Source organism: Colletes gigas, unplaced genomic scaffold (genome assembly GCF_013123115.1).
Source record: "Colletes gigas isolate AHSC1104 unplaced genomic scaffold, ASM1312311v1 Colletes_gigas_Sc00005, whole genome shotgun sequence".
Classification (NCBI taxonomy): Eukaryota; Metazoa; Arthropoda; class Insecta; order Hymenoptera; family Colletidae; genus Colletes; species Colletes gigas.
In genome coordinates this window covers 5,867,953-5,888,704 of record NW_025106634.1, presented here as the reverse complement: position 1 = coordinate 5,888,704, position 20,752 = coordinate 5,867,953, and the positions used below count along the sequence as shown (strand labels likewise).

At 43.0% G+C, this 20,752-nt stretch overlaps 1 protein-coding gene across 1 annotated transcript in view; it reads right to left on the bottom strand.

Moving 5' to 3' along the window:
• The window catches only part of LOC122395286 (dexamethasone-induced Ras-related protein 1), a 62,064-nt gene extending 56,237 nt beyond the window's left edge, over nt 1–5,827 (bottom strand). Inside the window, exons 1-2 of the mRNA XM_043392728.1 lie at nt 5,782–5,827; nt 5,529–5,662 (exon numbers count right to left, since the gene is read on the bottom strand). Of these exons, the coding sequence (XP_043248663.1) occupies nt 5,529–5,662; nt 5,782–5,827 (180 nt within the window). The remainder of the gene's footprint in view (nt 1–5,528; nt 5,663–5,781) is intronic.
• Nucleotides 5,828–20,752: the final 14,925 nt, after the last annotated feature.

Here is a 20,752-nt window from a genome sequence, read left to right as displayed (position 1 = left end):
ACTCCGATATTAAGTGACTTCTTGAGCGAAAGCGTGCTCGTTCTTGTGTTTAGTGCCGCTGATGGGAGGCCAGCCAACTGGCTTTTTCGACGGTCGCCTAATCAATGAAGAGAAACGAGAACAGGGATCTTGATGGCTCCAAGTTATGGCCCCGTATTCCGGTTAATGTCTTTTGCGCGTTTCAGGATTTCTCTCGCTGCTCGACATTGCCCTGGGAAATGTCCCATGACGATGGTCTGTGTTACATTGTTTCTTTCAGCGAAATCTCGAAATTGTTCAACGTTTGCATCTGCACGGAATTTTCTCCAATTTCTAGTTACATTATATCTGGTTATTCGGAAGTTTCGTAGCCAACAAACGACACTAGTTTACCGAGTTCGAGCAATTAAAGCTTATTTTTAGTAACAGGAACTTCCCGACATCGTCAAAATAGGAATTTCGAAGTTGTACAAAGAAAATAATCAACGTCCACTATAATGGTAAAAATGGTAATTGGTAAATGGTAAAAAACGGAATACGACCCAATTCTCGACCCGGTTTGATCTCGAAATGCGATACAATGAGGCGGAAACGTAAACAAAATGACAGCTCGCGTTCATCCAAGCGAAAATCGGAGCATGTCGCTCGTCGAATGGAGTTTCGACGAAACGTCGCGGTCGAGGTGAAGAAGGAATGATTCGAAATTTTCGACCGGGGAAAAAATGTTCACCGCGGTATGGAACGCTCTGTACGCCCTGTATCGTACCTACGTTCCACGCGAGCCATATTTTATTCAAACTTCGTTCCGCGCTGAAACGATATCTGCGTCTGAAGCGTAACTCCGCCAGAAAGAAGTCTATGGGCCTATTTTTCCGATATTTCCACACATGAATATCAACCGCGAAGGGAAACGCGTGCTCTCAGGTATTGTTTCCGTAATAATTCTTCTTCTTTTCGTTTCGAATTTCCCCAAAGAAATAAAAGAAGAAACAAAAATGGCAGATACTTCGTCTCGAGATTGTTATTTCGTCGAAAGCGAAAAAAAAGATCAAAGAAGATCAATTTGCTAGAAAGTCTCGATTATATTCGTGTTATCGAATCTATACAGAAATCGTTGAAAATCTGTGTCAGAGCTACCCTTCAGAAACTCCCCCTTTTACGACGCTTCTTTGGCTATCGAGGCCGCCAGAAACATATTTCTAAAACTCCCAGCTACGAACTACCTCGTTTCTCGCAAGGACATGATTTAATCATTTAGTCGCTAATATTCTTAATCTAAAAAATGGCCTACTTGGGAAGTTTATGGGGAACGAGTCTAATAGGGGATGAAATTGACCCGTACAGTCAAGTATTGAAGTTTACGGAAAAACTAGCGCAGGGAACGCGCGAATTCAGCAACGATCGAATTGTTTACGGTTGTCTGTGCTGGGAAACGTGCGTTCGACGTCCACGTTCGAGCCGAGGGTGCAGCGGGCAGCCCGTGAACACCAGAATTTGCGATACGTCTGGCCAGTATCCGCCTTGACGAACAATCGTAAATCCAGCCGTCCGACCACGCTAGACCGTACGCGAATTTGTACGTGTTCTTGAACTTCTGGCCACGCGAAACGGTATTCCTGGCTCTTTCGAACAAGGCTGGCCTGACCGAGAGAGCGGTTCGATTTAATCTCTAACCGAATCAAAAATTAAACGACACGGTTTATAAAGAGCATTCTTTAACGATGACACGACCGTCTCTCTACAGTTTTAATCCCTTTTCTAGCCTTACAAAGATCGACTACAAACTTTAGGTGGCTCCAACTAGCTCGCGAGCATAAATAAATCAATAATTCACTAGCCTTTCTGAAAGAAAATCCTGTTAATGTTCGCGCGAAACTTCGAAGCCATTTTTCTCGAAATGGTATTTTTAAAGTTGATCTCGAGTCGCTTGAAATTTGGCGCACATATAAAGCACGGGTTCCTTTATCGTTCGACGTAAAGTAAGTCCGATATTTGTTGAAATTTTCTTTGTGCCACTCGACGGAGCAAAATTTGGCGAGAGATCGAATTTTTCGCCAAAGTTCTGTAACGCTTTCAATTTTCGAGCTTTCTTATTTCCCCTGGGGCAGATAAGACTTTAATAACTTTTTATTTGGGACAGTTGTTGTTACTTGGAAGGAATAAATGTAACAACAATGGTCCCCGATGTTTGCACTGTTCTTGTCGATGTAATTTGGGATAATCTTTAATTGATTCGATACGTTTATTTCGACATGGACTCGAAGGTTGTGTAATTTTCGATCCGAACAATGGAAAGAATGGAAGACGCTTCGATAAAATGTATCGGTCGAACAGCGCCGGGGATGATTGTAAAAATTCCATTCTACGATGAAAAGAATAAAAGTGTATCGGGGAGATTGTACAGTTTCCCCGGCGTTATGAATATTGTAAGGAAGAAGAGAGAATCTTGGTCGTAGTAAGTGCGGCGTAATCTTCTCGGAACAATTATTTATCATCGGGCGAGAGAGTTGAACGCGGAGAAGAGTTTCTCGAATGCTTGATACTCGAGGGAATAAATGTAAATGAGCTTGCGCAATCACGGAATAATTGCGCAATTTATTCTGTAAATTTCATCGAGCCACATTCGATACCGAGAAAGTGCTTTGGACGAAACATAACGTAACTCTCGAACAGAACGAAAGCTCGTATTGTCCATTAAGGTTTCAAGAAACTTGGTCCTTGGCGGAGGTGTGTGGAGAATGTTACCGATTATCTGGAAAAAGTGAATAGAAGTAACGGAAGATCTCGTTCAAAGGATTATTTTCCTGTTTCATTTGGGGGGGGAATATCCGTAGTTGAACCACAGTTGGTAAAGTGGAGTAATTATTTTCGTTCAATCCTCTTAGTCGTAAGCGGAACGATTATTTCAACTAATAGATCGCTAAGCGTGTTCCCATAGAAAATTCACGGATACAACTGTGCTACGAAACGACGAAAAATGAAATAATTTTTGCTCAAATTAATAACTCGGTATGGTCAATTGTAAGTTTTATTACTCTTCTCATAGCCAAACTAACCAACTTCTCTGCCCCTTTTCGAACATCCAATAATATTTAATTTTTCTTCCAATTTCAGCATCGCTGTTATCTTTGGTTATTCATGAAGGAACTGGAAGATGTTATTTTATGAAGGGTAAACGTACCGGTAATCGACACGTTAAGGAAATGTAAGACTATATCGTCCTCAGAAACTTTCTACTCCGGAGGATATCGCTTCCCCGTGGATGTTTTGAATGAAATTAGTCATTATCGAATTTATGAATATATCAAGTTAAGAGCAAAGTTGGAAAACGTGCGCATATAGATGTGCTCGAACCAGAGATCGACGATGCTAATAACTTTAATCCTCAAGAGCTTAAGATAAATAGAATGAATAGAAAACCAATGAGTTAATAATCTTGATAATTATTGTCAAACTTCTTTCACGCGACAAAGTTGTTTTGTTCCATTGTATAATACTTTGAGCGAGTTTCTAATCAATTCGTAGTTAATATTTAATATTTAATTAAACATGCAGTGTCGATCACAGGTTCACTGGCGATTATTGGTACGCTTGCCCTATGCGTTTGTGATCGATACTTGAGGGACGCTCTAGACACGATATCGTAGAGATTAGTAAATTTGTTTATGTATGACGCATACAGGTCTCGGAGCATAGACTGCGTTAGTGTAGAGATTATGATACTATTGACACATGTCTTGTTTTGTGTTCCGATAATCGGTCGATCGGATTATTGACAGTCGGATAATCGGTCGTTCCGACAATCGATGTTCTACTCTGCTGCTCATAGCATTTCCAGGTATACGTAGACGGATCGAACACGCTTTAAAATAAATAATACGCAATAAGGTCTTACGAGACCTTGCAGGTAAACTGCATATTTCGATCATGAATAGAAGTGTAACACGAGAAAGGTTACAACCTTTAAAATGCAACTGTTTTTATTCCATTACTCGTTTACGTAAATGTCTGACCTAACATTCCCACCTACTACTTGTCTCCATAGTGGTTTGATATTATAATTTAGGAAACGAAATTCAAAACTATCACCGAGTCGTTCGAGTTTACCCTGTTCATAAAGGTTTCGAGATACTCGGTCGGGGTTTGATTCCACTCCGGAAGAACCACTTTTGTTTACCCACGTACTCGTACACGAGGTAAAATCTATTCCAAATCCGAGTCTACTCGAAAGTATTGTTTCCGCCTCCCGAAGCACTCGCGGAGAATTCGAACCGATCTCGTCTTCGCTTTCTATTTGCAACGTGCTTGGCCCCGTTTCCGCTCGCGAGCTCTTCGGTTCCCAAAATGCTCGTAAAAAATTCGTCTTTCTATTATTACTCGTAGACGAACCCTGGCAGGGCATATTTTTAAAGACCCAAACGTACCAATCACGCAAAAGAAAAGAAACGGAGGCGTAGTCAAAGACGTAAATTTCTTTAAAAAGTGGAGGTAACAGGTTTCAGTTTCCTCGTATCCGAACGCTGGCGGAATCAACTGGTGAAAAGAATGGGAACGGGAGCACGAGGCGCGGATACCAGCGGCTGCACGTGCCAAAGATTTGTTGCATCTTGCTGAATAACAAAGAGTCGATGCGGTTTGCAGGGTCGCGGGCGTGCAACATGGCACCGTTTGTTCGACGGTGCAACAAGTCGGGTTAACAGCTGTTTCTAGCCGCGTGCGGTTATTCCAGCACAGTCATGGCACTCGCGACTTGGCCGACGTCCAACTTCGGTTTTACGATGTGCCTGGCGAACTTGGATCGCGCTCGTGAACCATGCAAAATACCGTGGCGGCGGATACGAGGCGTCGCGCGGGAACAAACCGCTCGAATAGGTGTCGAGAGAGCCTAAACGCGCCGAGACGGTCCACGTTCGAACGCGGAAACCCAGAAATTTAAAATCTAGACGTTTCGATCGATATTTAAGATACGTTTCATCCGGATACTGGGAATGTACAGCTTCGATTTAATAACATCCGTCGGTTTGCGAGCCAGATAATGGCGAACGATCTATCGATGCTTAATGATCTCCAATTGCACGCGCGATCGGGTTCGATATTGATCGCGTACGTAACGATCCGGGCGAGATCAGATTGCGAAATGCAATCGCGAGGGCTCGAAGAAAACAAGGATGCTGGGTAAATTCGTGGACCGTGGATAATTAAGATGAATGGGTCTAGTGACTTGAAATACCTAATCTACGACGAGCCGTCCCGGTAAAAGGACCAGCTCGGATCAGCGACGACCGCAATTGATCCACCGTTGGGTCGAAGAACCCTCGTTACGCTCGAACGGTCCCGCGGAACAAGTGTCGTTAAATTAGAATTTTCGCCCTCGATTTTGCGACGCGCGTGCCTGCGACGAAACGCGGAGGAGATCTCATCTCTCGATTCAGCTCGCGTCGCTAGACGTCGGTCGAAATTAAATTCCGCGGCGGTGATTCCTTCCCGGCGAGAGTAAGAAAAACGAACAGAAAGAAGGAAAATCGGATCGTCCGAAAGTGGTCGCTCACCTCAGGGACGTAGGCAGAGCTTCGGAGGACGAAAAGCTGTCCGGCGGGTTCTGAGACATGCACCGTTGGGCTCAAGGACCCGTTCAGGCCCTCGTAGCGTTCTCTGGCTGCCCTCGTAGGTCCTCTGTCGCTTCCTCGACGGGGACACCGCGATACGGTTGCTCAAACACCACCGAGACGAGGCGGCATCGACGGGTTTCCGTTCTTCCGGGATCACTTTATCCTGAACGACGCTCGGGACCTCTCGACTTACTCGCGCCTGCAGCCTCTTCGTTCCCGCGGGCCGCACTGGCTCTCATTGATCTCGCGACATCGGCCACGCGATTATCCGCACGAGGCTGACCGAGACGAATCGCCGAGTAGCAGAGAGGCGACGCCGGTGCGAAACGCTGACTGAACCACTGGCAAACCACCGAGGGGTGGTCCGTATCGCGGAGGTCCCTCTGCTCTCCTCTACTCTCCCGCTCTGCCTCCTTCTCCCCCACCCGTTCGCTCCGACCTCCTCTTCCTCGGTAGTTCTATTTTGCTCGTACACCCCCTTTCCACGCCAGACCGCCGCTACCCTCTTCCCCATTTCTCAGCGCGAAACCCTTTGCATCTCTATCCGCCTCGTCCTCCGTGTCCACCCCGGGTCTCACCGCTCTCTATTCTCACGGCGTGTCCATCGTTTCCGTCGCTCTGTCTTTGCACGCCTTTTCCCTGCTCTTTACGAGTCGGTTCCTCTACCCCTCGCGTTTTCCTCAAAGGGAGCTCCCTCGTTCCTGTTGCTCCGCTGCGCCGACCCTTCGACTAGCCTTCTCCGTTTCTCCTGGATTCCCCTCCTCCCCCTCCATCGTTCACCCTCTTCCACCTCTGTTTAACCCATCGCTCGACGCTTTCATCTACGCTTCGTCGTTGGCATAACGGCGTGCACACGTTACACAGAAGGAGCCAACGGACCCCCGCGATCCCTACGATCCTGCGCTCTGCCATCAGGTGCATCCCGAGCACTCGCGGCACCGGTGCCTGCTTTAGGCTGCTCTCACACTCGCTGTTGCATATTTGATAGCAAGGTGGATACAACGTGCCAAGTAGTCGCGTTTTATTTGCATTAATGCGCCGTAAAGCTACTTCGCTTTGGTTCCGGATGAAACCTTCCTCGTGGAGCCGAAGCCTGGGCAAAGTAAGTTTCCTCGCCGTCGATACGATTCACGAATACTCTAAGAGATTCTAGAGTTCAAAACAGGACGAAAATCAAGAATACCAATTCGTTGATGGAGGCTTCGTTAAATAGTTGATAACGTTCAAAGTTCCGCTAGTACTGAATTTTTTTCTCGAAAATGCGCAGGATTTCGAGGGTATGCCTATTCACCAAAAATGATCGCAATTGACCCCCGCAACCGAAAATAATTTTTTTAGAACGATTTGAAAAATTTTTTTTCGCCGTGAAATTTCAGCACCTACTCGAATTTTTTTCTCGAAAGTAGGTAGGAATTCGGGGGTATGCCTATTCACCAAAAATGATCGCAATTGACCCCCGCAACCGAAAATAATTTTTTTAGAACGATTTGAAAAATTTTTTTTCGCCGTGAAATTTCAGCACCTACTCGAATTTTTTTCTTGAAAGTAGGTAGGAATTCGGGGGTATGTGTATTCACCAAAAATGATTGTAATGGACCCCCACAACCGAAAATAATTTTTTCAGAACGATTTGAAATTTTTTAATTTATTTGTTAATAACTATTTAACGAAGCCTCAGTCAAGAAATTGATATTCTTAATGTTAGTCTTATTTTGGCCTCTACAATCTCCCATTAAAATTTTTCTCAGGTGTGGCCGAACACGAACGCTATTAGATTCCTGAAAAAATGAATATAGTTATTTGTCGTTTGCTTTCTGAAGCGAAACGACACGCGAAATTGAACGGTCGTCGAAGTAGCTTCGAATACTTATCTAACATATCTCGAAATACCACTTCAAGGCTCATATATTCTTTCGAAAGTGTTCTGGACGTAGTCTAGAACTGATTTCACCTTCGTCGTAATGGTGTATTAAACACACAGTAGAGCGTCAATCATCGGAAATAATAGGGAGATAAAACATACCCAATGATCGATCCACACAAACTAAGGCAGGAGAATATGGAAATTAGTATTTCTGCATACCTGTTTATTATGCAAAGAAATGCAAAGAAATATCTAAAGATCAATTGATTTCAGATCAGTCTATGAAATTACAGAACAAAAAGTAAAATATCTATTTTCTATATAAACTGCATTTCGAATCCCCCCTTTGAATCTCCTAATGGAACCAGTTAATCGAGACTCCACTGTGCTATTAATTCATTATCTCCTCTTTCATATTGTCCTTACACACGCAGAGAAACATATTAACGATTTCAAATTAATCCGATACTCGTTTCTTAATTCGTTTCCTAAAGTTTTTTAAACGATTCGAGATTGTTTTTACAGGGGTGCTCGTAATTCATTTTCGAGGTTAAGTTACATACCTTCGGCCAGCCTCGAACTCGCAATTACGATTACAGCCCTCGAAATTTCCGCCTGATACAGCAGACCATCGACGTTGATGGTTGCCGCGGGTTATAGTAAAACTTTGACGATCCATTCGAACGTTTTGTGGGCTCGTAAAAAGTAGGACGTTTCCAAGTTACACTCCTGGCGAACATTCGGAAACGTGACGTCGATACGCGCGCGGGATTGCGCTCACATTAGAATTTCACTTTAATCGAAGAAAACGATAAACAGAATTTAGTTTCACTCCGACGCGATAACAATAGGATTTCGTATTGCGTCGCGTTCCGTCGAACAAAGCTGCTCCGCGACGTGTGTTTTGCGTTTGAATCGAAAATTTCTCCGGGAACCGGGAACGTTCATTGTCTGGACGCGCGATGGATCAGCGTTTGATTGCAGGATCCCTTCCGTCTCTCGCGAACTTTCGAAAGCGTTTCCGCAAATACAAAGGCGTGTGTGCGACCGATATCGGGCAAAATGTAATCTCCAATGACCAATACACGCTCGATAAATGCCATTTGGCTTTAGTTGTATTCCTCGTTTCATCGGCAAGTGATTCCTTTTGTAGATTCTAAAAGCCCGTCGTGTACACGAGAATAATGATTGTTTTTGTAAAACATTAGATGCGTATTTGAGCTGACCTCCAGACCTATTTAGCATATCGATTAGTCGACATTTTGACGCACGGAGGCGTGTGTGTACTGTAATTGTCAAGTTATAAACACAAGTAGACAGGTTTCAGAAACACTAACCTATCAGGTGTATGGCGCATGAGTTACAATTAGTGTCGACGTAAGTACAAGCACCCGATCTAGTTAATTTTCAATCGCGTCCTTTTATCCATAATGATTGTTTCCCGTCATTATTTGAAACAAAAATTTCCGAATTTATTGAAAAAAATCCCCTCCCACCCTAAATAAAAGACGAAACTTTAGTATTCGTTTCTTTTAATGTTTCTTTTAATTAATTCACAGTTTAGTTGTTTTTATCTTTTTTCTAAAACACTTCTAAAAAAATAAGAGAAATTCAATTCTATTCTATTAGACCTAATTATTATAATTTAATAGTACATTCTACGTCCTTGGAAAATAACTAAAATTTTAAACACGATTATTATTATACAAATAATTAATTCTATTCGAATTTTGTAATGTAGTCTCTTGTCTATATGGATTGAATTTGTAATAAAATCTTCTAAATAATGAAATAGAAATTGAGTCTATGAATAGGAATGATATTCCAGTAAATTACATTACATATGTAGGGAGCATGATGTGAGGTGTAGGAAGCATGATGTAACTTCCTAGTTACTTCCACAGATGGCGCCGGGATGCACTAGGGAATTTGTCCCAAGGCACTCCCAGCGTCCTCACTGGACTGGCGAAACAATCGCAGTCGAGCCACTGACAGACACAGATCACGCGTGCATTTATTCCGCGATACGTAGGATAAGACCTACACATACATTATTACATATTATTAGCTACTTTTCGAGGTAGAAATTACTTGCTCAGGAACACCGTTTAGCATGACAAAAGTATTCAATAGTTTAACAATGTACCTGTTATTTTATAGTATTTTTAACGACAATGAAGTTATCAATAAATGATTTAGACACATTGAGTTTTATTAAAATGAAATTCTGCTTATCTTTGTTTGTCTTTTCCCTTCTTAAGAAAATGTAAAAAGGGTATCGCAAATTTCTGGAGACAATATTTATTTAGATGACATTTACGAATATATTCCAACTATGTTATAAATTTACAATGTGAATACAACTGCTTGCACTAATAATAAATAAGTTCACTGTTACTTTGATAATAATTAGATCATAGCATTAACATGCCTTTTCTCCTTTTAGAGTCTCGTCCGTCCTGATGCGGGCAGCTCTGGGGTTATCGGGTCTGAAAACTGAGATTAGACAAAAGTTTAAGAAAAATTGTTCAGTTGCTTTTGAAATTATTAGTTAAAATCGTGCATTGAAACAGTTGTATAACAATTTAACATAACCTAAACGAAGAAACTGAAAACAGCATTCGCTCACTTACTGGTGATCTTGGAGTAATATTTTGTAGGAGTGTCATCATTAGCTATTTTATTGTACAGAAGTGCTCCGACAACAAAGGTTGCCGCAATCATAGGTAAAGCTGCTAAACTTTCTGGAATATCGTTCCAAGCTTTCATCCAGAAATATTTTAGTTTCGTACCTAGAATATCATCGAACAATTTATTAAATTATGCTTTATTGTATCTCTCTTTTAACAACGTACCTAGAGCTTCACCATATAGTTTTCTGTGGTCTGCCCACAATAAACTTTTCGATCTGATTCTTACCATTTTTGCACTTTTATATAACTTGGTAACAACTAGTAACACATAGACTGCATACCCAGCATGCCTATGCGAAACGATCGATTCAGTGCGCGGGTAATTCAAAGTTCTGTGCATAAGAAAGAAAACGCGTATGTATATATTTTTGTTAAGGCTTGTAACGCAATATGTTTTATATACATTAAATATTATGTAATTTGGTCGATCGATGAGCATCATTGTTGAAGTTCCATCGTGTATAATATTTGCCTATAAAGTATAATAATTTGTCTATAATCTACAATTGACTTTAAATGCGGAATGAACAATAAATTGAAGATATTTATTGATCAAAATTTGGAATTTAAATGCAAAATGTATTATTTGATCGTTGATTGAATATTCACGTTTACACTGTAATAGGTATACCGTACCGCCATCTTGCGATCAGCGTTGGAAAGTCACAGCCGAACGGCAGTCATGGCCGCCATCGCGAGGCCTTTAATTAGTGACAAGTGATTTGGAGGGATGTTTTCACGCTTTCGGTGTTAAAGGAATCGAACACATTTAGTTGGAATATACGGCACAGACCCAGGCGGGCCTCGACAATTAGGTGAGTACGACAGTCTCTTTAAATTAAATGACACAGGCGTGGAAAATTAACGGTGTGCGCGGTTACTTCACACCCTTGTTCCCACGCACGACTTCTTGCATTCGTCTTGTAGAACGATTTCGTTGTTTTTTTCCGTGTTGTCATTCACGCATCTGTTTTCCTTCCTAGCTGTCGATCATACTCCTAGCTGTCAACGATCGCGGTTGATCGATTGTAAACAGACATGCCTTGAGTATCCGGAGCATGCGTTCGCTCCAATTATGTTACTAAGTATTTCCCTCGATATCGAGGCTGAGATTTTTTGCTGGCGTATCGGCCATGTTGCGTTTTGCAAAAATCCAACGGAAGTGCGATCCTGAGGTATTTATTGGTGATTTACGATAAATGTTTACTCTATTTTGGGGTTAAGTTGGGCCTCCCGCATAGCTGGACGTTGCTCCGACCCATCGATAAGGTTCGATACTCTCTCGTGGTTGCTTCAAGTGCAGTCAGATGACTCCACGTGTAACACTTCCCGTGCATTCGAATGTGTGTGATTTTGTATATATATATATATATACGCGTTCGGTAGTTGTTACACACGTGCATCGTACTTCAGACAGTTATGTGCTTGTGATTATGAAAATGGTGTAAATCAAGAAATCAAAAGAATCAAGTATTATGGAATAATTCTTTACAAACAGCCGTGAGATAAGCAACGATACGAAGATGTCACCATCGAACATTCGTTTATTGCATATCATTGAACTTTAAGTAAGATAAGAGGCCAGATTTCAATCACAATTATATTCTGCAGACTGTACTACCGTTATTATTATATTAACGTTCTGTATTGCGTGTATTACGATTCTGTTTTAACTTAAAAAAAAGCGAGTACATGTTTAGTGTCATTTGAATCCCTTCAGAACGACGGCCATATTGGATGCAATGTTGAAACTTTGAATTTTAGTATTTATTGTTCTAATAATATGTTACAACCGTGCACAGAGTTAAATCAAATTGTTTGTTGGCTTTTGGAGATAATGTTACAAAGCACGAGTGTTATTGCAAAATTGTACACTAACATTCGTACGTAAAGGAACAATCCGATGTAAAGACGTTGCATGAGCGACATACGAGCAATTCACTTTGGTTTCTTTGATCGGTCCGTATGACGTACGCCCATATATTATGCGTTAGGTGTACATCGGTAGATATTTTATTTGCTATTTACTGTCAAATTCGCGGACCGAATGTCTATTACGCGCGCGCGCGCACACGCATAACAGGGCATGTATTTTTGTTTCGCGGCAACGGTGCCAGAAACCGCTCATATTTATGAAATACTTTTGTCTCGACCGATGGAACGAAGCTATCGAAAATGGTGCGTCGTTTTCCCTCGGTTTAGCGTCGAAAAAGAAAAGAAAAAAATAAAGACGACGTAGGAGACGGGTCACGTCTAAATTGTATCGATCGTAAAACGAAGCGAAATTATTTTTAGACGAATTTTCCTCGATCCACCGCGGCGACGGCACATTACCGAGCATCGAAATACGGAACTATTTAAATACGAAAGAATAATATTGTCCGGACGGCTTTCACCCAACCCATACATTTGTTAATTTACGAACCTCCCAAACGACAGCGGTTCTCAAGTCCTTCGAAAAGAACGCTACATTCTTTTTACACGCTAAAAACAAGGGCGAGAAATAGTTCGTATTTCCGACGCTAGATAGCGCTGTCATTTCAAATGTGTGTGTTTATGATTACTCCGTAACTCCTATTATTTTCGTCCAATCCAAATGAAATTTTGCCTGGTTGTTCCTCGTGTTCCCACCGAAAGGATCGACTGTTTAATTCGATCATGAATATCGATCTCGCGATGTTAAAGCAATGGTCTCCGGCTTCGATTCCGTTTCCATCGTCGTACATCGACGAAGAATAATTAAATCCGCAGGAAAGTAATTGAACGCCTACGAACGAAAAAAAACAGAGGACTATGTACCGCGATAAATCGTCTCTCGCTTAATTGGCCAGTTTTTTTCCGGTGCTCTTCGATGCGAATAGTTCGTCGAAAGAAAGGAGCAAGAATTGACAGTGATCGATTCGCTGGAGCTGCGGGGCGGGGGGTGGGGGAGTTTCGCGATAATTACAAGCGCGTTTCTTGCGACGCTCGCTGGACGAATTCTGCCGATGCGGTGAGACGCGATCACGGCCGCTTCGTCTCGGTTTTCGGCGCTCCACGGCCGCGGAATTTTCGGATTCCACGGGAAAAAGCGAACCGGCGCGTCTCCGCGTTCGATAAAAAGCCACGCACCACGAACTCGGCCGACACGTGCTCCGACGGGACCACACACGTGGCCGCCGAACCAACGGCAGCGCAACGCGGTTCCTTCCCCCTCCCCAACCTCCCCTTTATGTCTTCCTTATTTCTCTAAATTTTTGCGCGCGACGCATCCCCGTTCGCGGAACCCCGAACAGAGTCGTCTTCGTTTCTTTGCCCGAACGACCCGCGTTACGAGCCCGTCGAACATTCGATCCACGAGGGGAGGTCAAAAACTTTCTGGAACGACGTATGTAGGCCAGCAAAAACTCATAGGATAGACCAGGGTCACTAGTAACACTTTAACTTTGGTACACGATAACTCGTAAAGTATTACACTTATACGGGGAGCTTCCAGCAGTTGAAATCGCTTTTCAAGGGGTGATAGGTACAAATTATAGTACGTACCTAGTATCAAAATTCCCTAAAGGGTTTTTTCAAAATGGACCTTCGTTTTCGAGATATTTTTACTTAATGTTTCGTACGCATCTAGAAAAAGAATTATTTAACAAATTGAGTCGGTAAAGTGGTTGACTACTACTATCTAGAGGTATTTAGTACGTTCGAACCCCGGTTGTTTGATGCTATTTCTTTCTTTTTTTTTTATTTATTTAATGTTAATCTTATATGATATCAATATTAAGAACATAAATTTTGAATATAGAAATTAGAAGCACAGTAATAAAATAGCAGAAAATATATTTCTGTGTTAGTCAAACTCGTATGAATTGTTGATGTTGGTATGCTTAAAATTTTAGAAATCCCCTAGACTGACAAATTTTGTTTGGTTTTCTATTAAATTACAAATGTTATGGACGACCTAATATTTAAATTATTTAAGTTACTATTGATTCTGGTCTCCCCTACAGGGTTTTACAATAACAGTTCTATCGAATCAGTGGAATACGTCATCGACAATTACTTCAAATATATTTTATTCTCCGAACAGAGTTTAACAGGTCCTGGGAAATTGTCCCGTTGTTTCACGGTTCTTCGCGAAAACGTAGCTGTCTGCGATTCTCGTTTTATTGTTCGATGTAGATCTCTAGGATCACGGCTCGCGCGCAAGATCTTCGTACAGATACGCGGGTACACCGATCTGTGTACGTTTGCGCAGCGAGTCGAACTGATTTATTCATGGCCCAACCCACGCGATCGCGTTCGCACCTGCGCGAGCGTCTTCCTGTCAACGATAAAATCTACGCCTGCTGGTGTTTGTTTGATTCCCCGATACGGCTAGTTCCTCTCAAAGTACCCCCCCAATTTTCATGTATTTTATCCTCGTTTGATACACTTATCGATTCTCCTCTTTTCACCCCTGCTTTAACATGTACCGTGTATTTTGTTCGTGGGGGAAAAATTCTAATATTATCCACACGTAACTCTTGAAACTTTCAATAAAATAATTCCATGTGGCGCTGCTTCGCTGAGATTAGGAACTCGTGAGAATCTCATAGGTGGACAGAAAAGGAAAGGAGGGGGTGCGTTTCATCGGGGTCTGCTAGTGGACTCATCAGTAAAGCTTTTTAGCAGGCTCTGCCTTAGACAACTGAAATATTGGGAAGTCTAAATATATAGCAACCGAGGGGTGGTCAGTCGAGCGCTTGTGAGAGCGCGACCCCTCTGGTGGCGAGCATGGGAGGCGACCCCCACATCCATATCATTAAAGTCACTCATCGTATAGGAAAGATTTAATAAAAATGCGTTAATAACGATTTTTAACAGTAACGACCCTACACTTAGAAAAAAAAAATAGGTTCCTCGAAACAGTTCATAGATTCAATATTTCATACCAACTCTACAGCTTCGAAAACAAATTTGGGGGTCTATAAAAAGAAAATCTGTGATTTTCTCGTGGCGTTTCGAACACCACGCGTTGCGTATCCTGGCCGCGAGTTCTGGGGTCAATTAGCCCGGATTCGCGGATGCAACGAGGAAATCCCGAGCCGGAGAGACGGTCGTGGTTTTCGCGGCTTGGCAACCGGCGCCGTCAGGCTCGAAAACAGAGACAGCGGGAGAACGCGAGCGAATTGTTTCTAAAACGGCGACGCGAAGGGGTGGTCGCATCCTCAGCAATATTTAGGTCGGACCAGACAGGGACCGCGAGTAGACGTATGTTTTCTCATTCTAGTTAAACGTTATGGTGACAAATCTTGTCCGTCGTCCTGTAACGACTCCTGCTTATTATTTTGCACGTCGTAACTCTGGATCCCGCTCGGGGCTGAATAATCGCTTCTCGGTTTATAATTACCGCGCGTAACGCGTTCCATCGTCGATCCAAACTGGACGGAACTCCATTATTTCGTCTTCGTGTTATTAATCCCTCGAAAAGACCGTTTATATCGGGCATCCAACGAAAGATTCCCGAAAGGGAAGACATTCTTTCACTCGGTGTTTTATTCTGATCGATTCTTGCGAGCTTTCCGTAACAAGCACAGTAAAAGATCCTTTACGAGATCATGTAGCAGATTAAACAATTCTAAAACACTTTGTTGTCTCTTTCATGCACTGGTTTCACCCCATTTAGAATATGAATCTGTTATACTTGGTCTCCCTACTCGATTACTTCCTATTCCTACACGTTACACTTCTAATTTCGATTTTACTGATCCGTTTAGCAGAATTTTTAATTTAACCAACTCACTTGCCGACTTAAATTTTTTTCATTTATCCTCCGATAGTTTTATCAGGTTTGTTAGGGTCTTTGAATATTTAGGTAATTATTAGGTATTATATGTAATTGTGCTCCTTCTTTTTCTCACTTCTTCATAAATAAATAAAAATGAATTACCTCGAAGGGGATATCCCGAATCGAGACGCGTGGAATTTGTTTATTTCTAATCAACCACGTTCAAAGTCGCGTAGAAAATAATTAATTCCCATTAAGGACCGACGAAGGATAGAAGAACCGGTTGGGGATGATTTCCCGATTTCCTAGAGTCTCTGGTATTCCAGGAAAGCTCGAAACGAAGAGGCCGTGTCGTCCCGGTCGCGAAATAACTCGAGAACACGTTCGTACGGGAAAATACGAGCAGGATGAATATTTCGAATCCAGCGGGACCACGGGGCCTCGTCTACTCGCGCGGAATACACGGCTTTGGCGAAGACTAGAGCTTCGGGGTGTACGATGCATTAAATCACGAAAATCGCGCGAGCTGCCAGAACGACAATAATACTCGCCGCTGCACCTACGGCCTACGCGTCTTGCTTGTACGCTTTTCGCATAATAATGCGCCAGAGCGTAATCTGTGCCAGCCGTCGGCCACTGCCAGATTCGAAATACGTAAGCGTAACGACCACGGAGACGGTTTTGCTCTCTCTGGATCGCTAGATCCATCGTCGATCGTTACTCGCGGGAGCATCCGCGCTCGTCTCGCTTTTTTACCGCCTTCCGCGCGTGGCAGACGTTTAGAATCCTAGGAGAATTATCCTCGAAGCGGTTGGAAGCCTACTTTTTATAATTGGAATCATATTAAACATTGGAGCAGGTCTCTAGATCGTTCTAACTTTAAAGGGTCTCGATTTCTTATACAACGATCATCCCATTTCTTCAATAATCGAGGTTCTACTGTCTGGACTTTGTAGATGCACTATTGGAAACGAGTCGACAAAATTTAAGTGGACTCTCAATCTCAACTAAATTGTTTTACTTAATGTTGATGTTTACCAAACTGGTAAATGGTAATCAACTTTCCTTGAAAGCATCTAAACAATAATGGAGGATATTATGCGATATTAGCGGTCCCAATAATCCACTTAGGGGTTAAATATTGTATTTCTTTTTTAAATCATCTACACGTGACATAGCAACACAGAGGCGTAGTCTGTGACCCCACGATAGATCGTTAAGATGAAGATTCGAGGGAGGGGGTTTGAATTTTTTGCCTCGTAAGCTTCAGAAACGTATTTCGAGGGTCTCTCGGTACTCGTACAGAATCCGATAATGTTCCAACAGGTTTCGACGCAGCTTGCAACATGGTTGGTCCCATCGCTAGTCGCAGCCGCCGACCGATAATGTATACGAGACCCGTTTCGGCTTTAATGCTTTATCCCGAATACTGTTTCCCCGAGCGAATCGTAATTCTCCATACCGATGTAACTGCGTCCAGACGCCTCTCTGGCGGCGATTCAAGCTTTCTTTGCGTCGAATAAACTCGCGCGAAATTGGCCCTTTTTTCCTGCCCGATCAAACGTTTCTTTCCCCGGCTCGACTCCCGTAATGCACATGTTTATAGCGCCTTTTTTATTTAGGCGACGCGCGGGTTGTAATTGTCGTAAATTGCTTTTCAAACGCGGATTTTAACGTTTCCACCCCCCCTTGGACGGATTAACCTACGTCGAGGCAACGACAATGGCGTTTATCATCTTTTAAAGATGTCCTTGTTTTGACGTTATTTACGAACGTATTCGAGTTTTAAAAATTCGTATATGGTTTTCAGTTCAGTTCGTATTGTAACATTTAAATTAATAACATTGTATTAAGAATCATTTCAAATCAAATTATAATCGTACATTTAGGTTTCATTGTTAAAATTAGAGTCCATCGTAAGTCGTGTTGTAATTTCTTACGTGTTCTATCTTGGGGTACGTTTTATTGGTCGGATGAATGTTATTCTGGCAATACTGTAACTCGCATTAGCGGGAAGATACAAAAAAATGGCCATTTGCGTGAAGCGTGCAATAAAGTATCGTTGTCGCGAACCTCGAAGATGAAGTTATACTTCGTGCCAAGTCCCCGGCGACTGCCAAATTGAAGTCACGGGCATAGCAACGCGGCTGTTGTAGCTTTTGCGCTCGTTGCCACGCTTCCATCATCCGTGCATGTCTTGTTTCGACTTCGATATTTTATCCCATTACCCTAATATCCATATCGTGGCAAAATAATGCTTACCGACGATTATTTTTAAATCGTTAAACGTTCGACGAGGAAACCTTTCAGTTGCCATTAACGAACGACGACCAATCTAATTTTCTATCGAGCGTTAGATTCGAAAAAGGAGAAAACTTGATTTGCTTACGAGCGTCAGCTGTCCGCTAAGAACGACTGATCGACGTTTAAATCCCGTCTCGAACCCCCTTTTTTCCGTAAATCAGGATTTCGTCTTCTCGCGAGACCGTTTCGTTTCGTTTCTCGGTTGAAAAAACAAACACCGAATCGATCGATGACCAGGATCAAGTTTTTTCCTCCCGATCCTTTCCCGCTGCTCGGTATGCGGAGGAAACGACGGTTCTCGCGTAGGAGAATGCTTCTAAATATATCTTAGAAATGATACGAACAGGCTCGAGCACCCGGCGTTCCGACAGCGACGGATTAAATTAGTCCGGGCACGAAGCAATCGCGATCAAACTGTCGCGAACCGAGACGATCGTATCGTCAAACGCGACAGGGAAAAGTACGCGAGACGAGGCGAATCCGACCGCGACCGTTTAAGCTTAGCGTAATTTCCGATTTTGTTAACAATGTGGCAGCCACGAGCCAAAAAGCTTTTCCCTCGTTAAATTCTCGACCGTCGGCGAAGATGATGTATACAATGTCGCACCTGTTGCACGATGAGAAATGTCGCTCGCAGTCATCCCGATAATGACACCTAACCGTGGAAAACATAGTATTTCGGAACTGATTTTCACGCGACTCGAGAAATTTCTACCAACACCGACGCGTGAGATTTATCGCCTCGCGTCTCGGAACCTCCCTTTTGTTCTCTCGACGAAACTTTTCCTCCACTTTTACCGCGACGACGAACAAACGAAAGACGACACCAACCACATTGTGACGCAACGGAGGCCTCCATCTTGGATTCAAAGCTTTTATTTCTATTCATATACATCATACAGGCTAACAGAACGTTAAACTCGTGCCCATTGGCCGTAGAAACACGTTGTTTCGTATCCCTGTCGAAGCAACGCTAATTGCCTCGGGAATCCCAGACTTGTTCCTAGCGGAAAGAGGTTTCGTAATTTCGATAATTAGATTTAACATTTGCCGCCATAACGAGCACCAATATCTTCACGAGGAATCTTTCACGGTCGCGAATGGTCTGGATCGCGAAAGGAACGTGATTTCTGGATGGATCCTCGAAATCTGTAGCCGCGAATAAAATGTCGAGAAGCGGACGTTTTACGATATTATTGTTTCTCGGTGGCGAATAATTGAATAAGTGAACCCGCGAACGTGATTTACAATCGTTCCCAATTCCCCGGTCTCCGCGTCGAGGATTTGTGGGTTAACGCGGCGACAAGTTTAATTCGAGTCTTATCGTCGCGGGCAGAGCATTATTCGCCGCTCGTCCCGACTAATTACCGATAAGATCGATAGCCCGGCGATTATTCTAATCGGCTTTAATTGAGACAGGCCACGCAACAAGTTGAATTTTCCCGATCGCCGCGCGCCGCCTCGAAACCGTCGATAGGCGGCTGTTGCGTCACGATAGCGATAACGGCGGTTTCGTGGACCGTTTGGCGGCGTGATTAATCGGGACCGTTAATTGTTTAATTGGTCGGGCCCAGCGATCGGCAAATTTGAACGTCGCCGCGGCGACGGCGCGCGAAATTTATGGGGCGAAACAACCGAGACGGGCGTAGCTATCGCGTGGCTTTTTGCTCTTGTTCGGTTCAGTTCGGGTTGCTAATTCAAGACTAGCCCCCGGTCGGACTTAGCACCTGTCATCCGCTGCCAAATGTCTCGAATCATTAAAACAGAAAACGGTGGACGTTTATGTTTAAAAGTATCCGTCGAAGACGCCGCGGGGACCGTGCCGCTTGGCAGCGATCATTTTGCCAAAATCCTTTTTCCCCTGGCGACCACGGCTCGCAAGAACCGGCGTTCGCTTAATGACTCGTCAAATCGGCCAGTGACGCGTGTCAAAAATTAGCCCGCTTTAAGTACCTGTTTATACGCCGTCCCGAAGGTGAGATTTCGCAACGCGGCCGTTGAGCAATCCGCGTTAAATCGGCTGGGATGCTCCTCTAAATATACAATTTTAACCGAAATAATGTTTTGTTCGGTGCACGAAAATGCCCTCCAATTTTGAGGGTTGAAACCACCCGCGATGGCTGAAAATAAAGGCAATTGTCGAGGATTTTTTAGACGTAACTATGAATGTTTTTTCCGAAAGTACATTTCTCGAACCACTTCTTGCAAAAATTTCGTATAGAAATGTTAATTATTATGGACATAATAGGAACCAGCGTGGTCCAATTTTAATATCGAGGACCTTTGTTATTTCTAATGATCTTGAGTAGCCATCGTTAAATTGGATTACGGGTAAACAAGTTGCCAGTTGGACCACTTTACCCGTGTATCGGTACGTTTCATTCTCACCACTTATCGCTGTAGACTAAATACTCTTAATTCACATAGTTATTTCGATCAAAACACTTCCCATTCATATGGAACCTTTAACACAGCGGAACTAATAAAAGAGTTTCAAACGAATGTCCCAAAATGAAGAGTTACATTTTAATATTTTGGGGGGTCATTTTTAAAGCCC